The sequence below is a fragment of the Mustelus asterias genome, chromosome 24, assembly GCF_964213995.1.
Source record: "Mustelus asterias chromosome 24, sMusAst1.hap1.1, whole genome shotgun sequence".
Lineage (NCBI taxonomy): Eukaryota > Metazoa > Chordata > Chondrichthyes > Carcharhiniformes > Triakidae > Mustelus > Mustelus asterias.
In genome coordinates, this window is record NC_135824.1 from 9,358,854 (window position 1) to 9,366,101 (window position 7,248).

Sequence of the window (7,248 nt, forward strand, 5' to 3'; positions counted from 1 at the left end):
GTCAATGGTAAACAAAGAGCTAAATAAGATTAACTATTGCACTCGTAAAAATGATTCTCTAACCTCAATGGTTTAGCTCGCAAGCATGCTGTGCAACATGGAACCCAAGAAATACAAAGTCATGGTGTTTCAGGTCTGATCACTGGGCTCTGTTGAGCCAGCTCTCAAGTCAAAACCTCTTGGGACCACGACAATTTGCTTCAGCAGCCCTTGAATAAAGGAGAGGAGGGAGAAGGGGGCCGGTGTAGGGGTGATGAATCATCCAGCAGGGGATGCAACATCCCAGTGGTATTATCACTAGACTATTAATCCAGAAACTCAGCTAATGTTCTGGGGACCCGGGTTCGAATCCCGCCACGGCAGATGGTGGAAGTTGAATTCAATAAAAATACCTGGAATTAAGGATCTACTGATGACCATGAAACCATTGTCAATTGTCAGAAAAACCCATCTGGCTCAGTAACACCCTTTAGGGAAGGAAATCTGCCGTCCTTACCTGCTCTGGCCTACACATGACTCCAGAGTCACATCAATGTGGTTGACTCATAACTGCCCTCAGGTAACTAGGGATGGGAAATAAATGCTGGCCAGCCAGCAACGCCCACGTCCCAAAGATGAATAAAGAAAAACTTTTGTTCTTGGATGCTGTTATGACTTTTACAGGGAAAACACACTAGGTGGGAACCCAACTACATTCTCCATCTCCATTCTCCAAGTGACGTGCCAGCAACCTTTGTCTAGGTTCATGTAGTATGGCCTTGCATAGCAAGGTAGATGAGCTGGACCCCATGGAACAGTTACTCATAAGAGCTGCATGACTAATATTCCAATGGTAAATAATTGATATTAAATAGTATTTTGCAAACTAACATGAAGATGTAATTGTAGGAGGTTTTTCAGTGTAGGACGGAGATTGCTTGCCCTGGTTAGCTAACAGTTGTATCAGCATTGTATCATGTTTCTACCAAGATGGAAGAAGATAAACATGATAGAGGATTGTGGTCTTTCTTCTAACAGTAATTAGAATGTTCCTATGACTAGTTTTAAAAGAAACACTAATCAAATCCAAATCAGTCCAAAGATTTGTGGGTTACGTAGACTGGCCATGCTAAATTGCCCCTTAGTGTCAGGGTGAATGTGTGGGGTTACGGGCCTAGGACCTAGGTGGGATTGTTGTCAGTGCAGGCTTGATGATCCAATTGCCGCCTCCTGCACTGTAGGGATTCTATTCTATTAAATTGGTTATTCAGTGATTTAACAGAGTTGTATCCAAATGAAAGTAATAGAATAATTTCCAATTTTCATGTTACTGTATAAACTGTACAGCATGTTTCAAGCATTCTGTTATACATCTTGTGTCGCTGTTAAAAGATAATATTTGTAAGCTTTCAAGAACAAAATGACAGTGAAGGCTTGAGGGAAGTGAATGCTTCTTACCATTTCGCATCTGTGTGACTGGATGTATCTCTGCAGTTCACCGATGTTGTGTTCCATGCTGTTGAGTTCTGGTCCCTGGGGGTTATTGATGGTGTACATGTAAACGTTCAAGTGTCGCTGGTAGCGCAGAGAGTAGTCTTCAGAGGATACGATCGGCGTTACATCTCCGGGTAAAGCTGCGTCAGGCTTTTGCCTAAAACAGAAGGGGCAGCAGTTAAACATGTCGAAATGTTAACTTTTGCATGATTGAAGTAATTCCGCGCAGGCCGCTGCTTCGGCGGGGTGGGGGCACGGAGCAGTTTAAGACAAGAGATCAGGCCCCGCGGCTGCTACTGTGCGCAGCTGTCATCACCCTCAATGCATCTGTGGGAGGCGCCTAACACACACCAGCTGCTTCCGCTGACGATGGGGTGTAGAAGGAACATCCGGGGTGAATAATCAGCAAGCTGCTTCTGCAAACATCCTATGGGTTCCATCCACACACTCAACCACAATTGGCACACATTCTGAGACACATGAATGGGGATCATGGAAAATAAATTTAAAGTGAAATACAGGTGAAAATCTTCGCCAATATTTTTATTATTCATTCGAGGGATGTGGGCTTCGCTGGCTAGGTCAGTATTTATCTCCCATCCCCAAATGTCCTTGAGAAGGTGACATTGAAATGTAACTTTCTACCAGATGTGCCATGCCAACCCTGGTGCTCTGATTAGCCAGTGCCTCTCGGAAGGGACAAGAGACCAGGCAAGGCATAGGAGATGGACAGATCAGCTTGGCCCAGTGCTAGTATTCCAGCCGCGTCAGAAGATTGGGTGTTGACGTTCCAGGTTTCCTTCCAATTCACACAACATTCTGAGTTGGATCATCATTGTCACTCGGTCAAAATCCTGGAACTCCCTCTCTAACAACATTGTTAAGGGTACTCTACGTGAACTGCAGTGGTTTAAAGCGGCACTCATCATCACTTTCTCAAGGACAACCAGGGACGAGCAATAAATGCTGGCCTTGGCAGTAATACAGTGGAGCCCCCTTGTAACGCGCCCTGATTTAGCGCGAAATCAGATATGACGTGATGAATCATTGGACCCTTTTTTTTGCTCTTTCCGGTTTAGTGATTTAACGCGACCTCGATAACATTTGTGATAACATTTTATGGACCCCAACCATCGCGTTACAACGGGGCTCCACTGTACTTCAATTCCAAAAATTAATTTTAAACAGAAGTCTAACTTTGGGTCTCGATCAAACCTAGGCTAATACTTTAGGCCAGTACTGAGAGTGCGCTCCAATGTCAAAAGGCATCATCTTTCATCTGAAGAGAGCTTGTCAGCCTGTTCAAATGGCCATAAATATTGAAAAGAGCTGCGGAGTATTTTTCTGGTCCCCACTCCTTCCTCAACAATCATCAACAGAAACAGCTTCAGATTCACTGAAATATTGTGGAAACTTTATGTCCGAAAGCAAGCTCACGCATTCTTCCTGCAATCCTTGAAAAATATTCCTGCTCCTCTTGGTTTTATGAAACTCTCCCTCGCCATTCTAAAACAATACCAAGGATCATAACACTGAATGCAAAAGGTGAAACCAAACCGTGCTCTCTCTCACTGCAAGCTGTCCTCCCTCTTTACTTCAGGGTGTCTTGCAATTCTATTTTGGGAGTTGCTTTAAGATTCTCCCAACTTATCATTAACCGCATCCTTAATGACAAATCAAAGCAATATGTTTATTCCTTAAACCTACCCACGAACAAATGAAAGGCACTTTATGGGAGCACCCAGTTTAGAGAGCAAAAACATCTGGAAACCGAATGGTGCCTTATCCAGTGCTCCTTCTAAGCAGATATTCCATTCCTATTAAGAGAATGTCCTGACCAATTGCCTGGTTTCTACCAGACTCTGCAAACATTTACATCTAGGTCACCGTACCCCTTTTGTTGATGTTGGCCAGCAATGCATCAACACTTTTAAGCATCACATCATTTGGTTTTGGCAAGAATTTGGATGGAGTCAGGGATTTTTAAAAAATTTGATGCGCAATGTCATGTGAAGCATATATATATATATATGGCTGATGCACTACAGATGTTGAGTATACAGATATACACAACCCATAAATCTGCGGATTTGGAAAAGTCATTTCAGGCAGACAACTTAATGACAACCAGAGCCACTGTGGACTATTGATTGGCAAAAGTTAATGACAACCAGAGCCACTGTTACAGAAGAACATAAGAAATAGGAGCAGGAGTAGGCCAACTAGCCCCTCGAGCCTGCCCCGCCATTCAATAAGATCATGGCTGATCTGAAGTGGATCAGTTCCACTTACCCGCCACTGTTGACCACTGGTTGGCATAAGCACGGTGATTGCAGAGATATGGATCTGAACTGAAATTGCAACGCAGTTCCAATCTCGTAGTCAAAATGTTTTATCATAAATTTTGCTAAAATTGACTGAAAACAAAATTAACATTAATGAGTGCTGAGGACAGTGTTTGTATTAGCTGTTGTGGCAGAGTAGGTATCAGCAGTTTCTCTGTTCTTCCACCCATTTGAAAGCGGGAGCAGATATGGAAGTGATGGATCCTGAAGTATCATTTACCATCAGCCAATAAGGTGATACAGAGAGACGCATCCTTAATAAGAAATAGGTAACATGAATATCACAATGTCCTTTCACCTCTATATCACCTCTGGGATGTACCAGCAAATCTGAATCCTATCCCTAATTCATGCGATTAAACTCCCTTCCACATTCAGCACTGGGATTAAAGGTTTTCTTTTTAAAATGATGAGGCTGAGTAGCCGCAACCCAGTCCTCCTTGCTCAGCACAGGCCTCTGGCACAACATGGAACATAATTTGCCCATCTTACCCAAAGACCTGAATGAAGGCTTTCGCCAAAAGTAGCACGATGACTCAGCAGCGATTGGAAAAGGAAGGCTGAGGGCAGAGCAGAGAACGCTTTACATTGCAGCCAATGAAAGCTGAATCTGTTACACACCCCTACAGAGATCTGCCAGTCAATATCGAAGGGTTCCCCAACTAAAAATTGCATCACATATCGCTAGGAAAAAAAAGTAGGAGTAAAAATTAACACCAGAAATTTAAATAAAGTTTTAAATCTTGGGCGGATACGATGGAGACAACTTTCCCAAAGAAGTTCAAAGTGTCCAACCGGCAGAAAACGGAAAGTTTTCCTGCCCGTTTTTCAGTGAGCTGAGTCTCAGTTATTTATGGCAATATCAGGAGATTGACACCAGCAGGGCATGGGGGCAGAGTCTAAACCTGCCAGAGAATTGGCAGCAGAGTGCTCAGGGTGCCATTGCGCATGTGCTGATCACTCAGTAAACTGGGAGATCGGTTGACATCACTCCCTCCCCCCCACTCCCCAATCACCAGCCGCGACCGCCATGCCCCCCACTCCCCAACCATCGACCCAAAGTCCAATCAGCTGCCTCACCGCTTGCTCCCACCCCCCAATGCAGTCACCCCTTCTCTCCCCTCGTCGAGCTCCGAATCCATCTGGTCCCAACCCCCTTGGCAATGCCAGGGTAAACACAGTAAGAGTTTTAACAACATCAAGTTAAAGTCCAACAGGTTTATTTGGTAGCAAATGGCATTTGCTACCAAATAAACCTGTTGGACTTTACCCTGGTGTTGTTAAAACTCTTACTGTGTTTACCCCAGTCCAACGCTGGCATCTCCACATCATAAATGCCAGGGTGCCCAGTGGGCAGTGCCAGAGTGCCAGGCTGGCACTGCCAGTGTCCCCAGAAAGGGGAGGGGGGACTGCTCCATCCCCCACCACTGGTGGGGGGGGGGGCCTCAATGGTGTCTGGTCCCACTGGCAAGGCTATCACGTCTGGTACCCGTTGCTGGGGACCAGCTGTGATCCCTGCTGGTGTGGATCATACCAGTGAGGTTGGAAATCCAAGTGAGTCTGGATGATGCCGTCCTGGATTCACTAAACGCGCTGGCAATGCACTACAGCGACAGCACTAAAAAAAGTCGATGGAGCAGCAGGGTGGCAGTGGTTAGGACTGCTGCCCCACAGCTCCAGGGGTTTGGGTTCAATTCCAGCCTCGGGTCACTGTCTGTGTGGAGTTTGCACATTCTCCCCGTGTCTGTATTGCTTTCTTCCGGCGGCTCCGGTTTTCTCCCACATTCCAAACATGTGCAGGTTAGGTGGATTGGCCATGCTAAATTGCCCAAGTCTCCTAAGATGCGTAGGTTAGATGGACTCGCCATGGTAAATGTGTGGGGTTACAGAAAGAGGGCCTGGGTAAGATTCTCTGTCAGAGAGGCAGTGCAGACCTGATGGGCCGAATGGTCTCTTCTGCACTGTGGGGAATGTTATGATTTTTAAAAATTAATCCGTGGGACATGGGCGTCGCTGGCTGGCCAGCATTTATTGCCCATCCGTAGTTGCCCTTGGAGGGCAGTTGAGAGTCAACCACATTGCTGCGGCTCCGGAGTCACATGTAGGCCAGATCAGGTAAGGATGGCAGATTTCCTTCCCTAAAGGACATTAGTGCTCTGGGATATCCCAAGAATCTGATGAAACGCTGTACAGAAGCAAGTCTGTTGGCCTGTTCTAGTTCCAGATCCAATCTTTTCAGACGCTAATGCCCCCGCCCCTGTGTTTTCTGCTTCAATGTTATTTCTGCAAATTCATGTTTTGAACAGTCAGGTTCTTCAAACCACCTCAACACTTCAAACAGCAAAGAAGGTGTTTAGTGTATGAAGCCAGCCCTCGTGCTGAGCTTGCCGTTCAAGCTTCCTCCCAGAGGTGTCTCACCTGTGGCAAGTGTTGCAGCTGCACCAGAAACTCCACCATGTAACACTTCTACCCGTCTGCAACCTGATATCTCAGAGGTCTCATCACGTGGCCCTGCCTTACGATTCTGAAATATCTCATTACCTTGCTTATTATACCCTGCACCTGTAGTTTGACACCAACCCTGCAGAGTACTGTTAATGACAGACTTGCAGAGAGGCATATGCACCCTCCCTCCCCACATACACGCAAAACTATAATTAATACATTGCTTAGAGATGGAACTGAGATGGCAAAGGATCACCAGACACAATGACATAAGGAGAAGAGTAAAGAAAAATCCCTAACTCTTTCAGCAGGTTTTTAAACAGCAAAACTAAGAGCTGGTGACATTAATTGGCATCAATCTGTAACAACGGTTGTATGGATTCACTGCCTAACTAAGAAAGCAGGAAAAACCCTTCGTGCAGACAAGGCAGTGGCTCACCATTCTCGGAAAGAGCAAACACTTACTGCGTAAAGAGCTCCTCCAGGTTGTGGAAGCCCCTCTGTGCCGCAAGATTAACAGGTGTGGCACCGTCGAGGTTGGCAATGCCAAGAGCCTCTTGTCCACCTGGCTGTTGCAGTAGCAATGAGGCTAGTCTGGATAAACCCAGCCTCGCTGCAAAATGCATTAACGTTTCCCGAGGGATGGAGGCTGCGAAAAAAAAACAAACACACACGTGATCAGTATCAGTTTCACTTTGCAACTTGGCCTAGATTACAGAATCAACCGCACATTTAGGTACAAAGTGCCTCATCGCACTGCACTTTGCAACCAATCCATTATTTTCGAATTGCAGAACCCTGGTCATCAATTTGTGATGTGGAGATGCCGGCGTTGGACTAGGGTAAACTCAGTAAGGAGTCTAACAACACCAGGTTAAAGTCCAACAGGTTTATTTGGTAGCAAACGCCACTAGCTTTCGGAGCGCTGCTCCTTCGTCAGGTGAGTGGGAGATCTGCTAACAAACAGCAAACAGGGCATATAAAG

At 45.7% G+C, this 7,248-nt stretch overlaps 1 protein-coding gene across 6 annotated transcripts in view; it reads right to left on the reverse strand.

Annotated features, from left to right (window-relative positions):
- The window catches only part of LOC144511194 (A-kinase anchor protein 13-like), a 441,197-nt gene that overhangs the window by 256,638 nt on the left and 177,311 nt on the right, over positions 1-7,248 (reverse strand). For all 6 annotated transcript variants that reach the window (XM_078241273.1, XM_078241272.1, XM_078241271.1 and 3 more), the window contains exons 6-7: positions 6,729-6,912; positions 1,438-1,630 (exon numbers count right to left, since the gene is read on the reverse strand). In XM_078241273.1, coding sequence (XP_078097399.1) covers positions 1,438-1,630; positions 6,729-6,912 — 377 coding nt within the window. The remainder of the gene's footprint in view (positions 1-1,437; positions 1,631-6,728; positions 6,913-7,248) is intronic.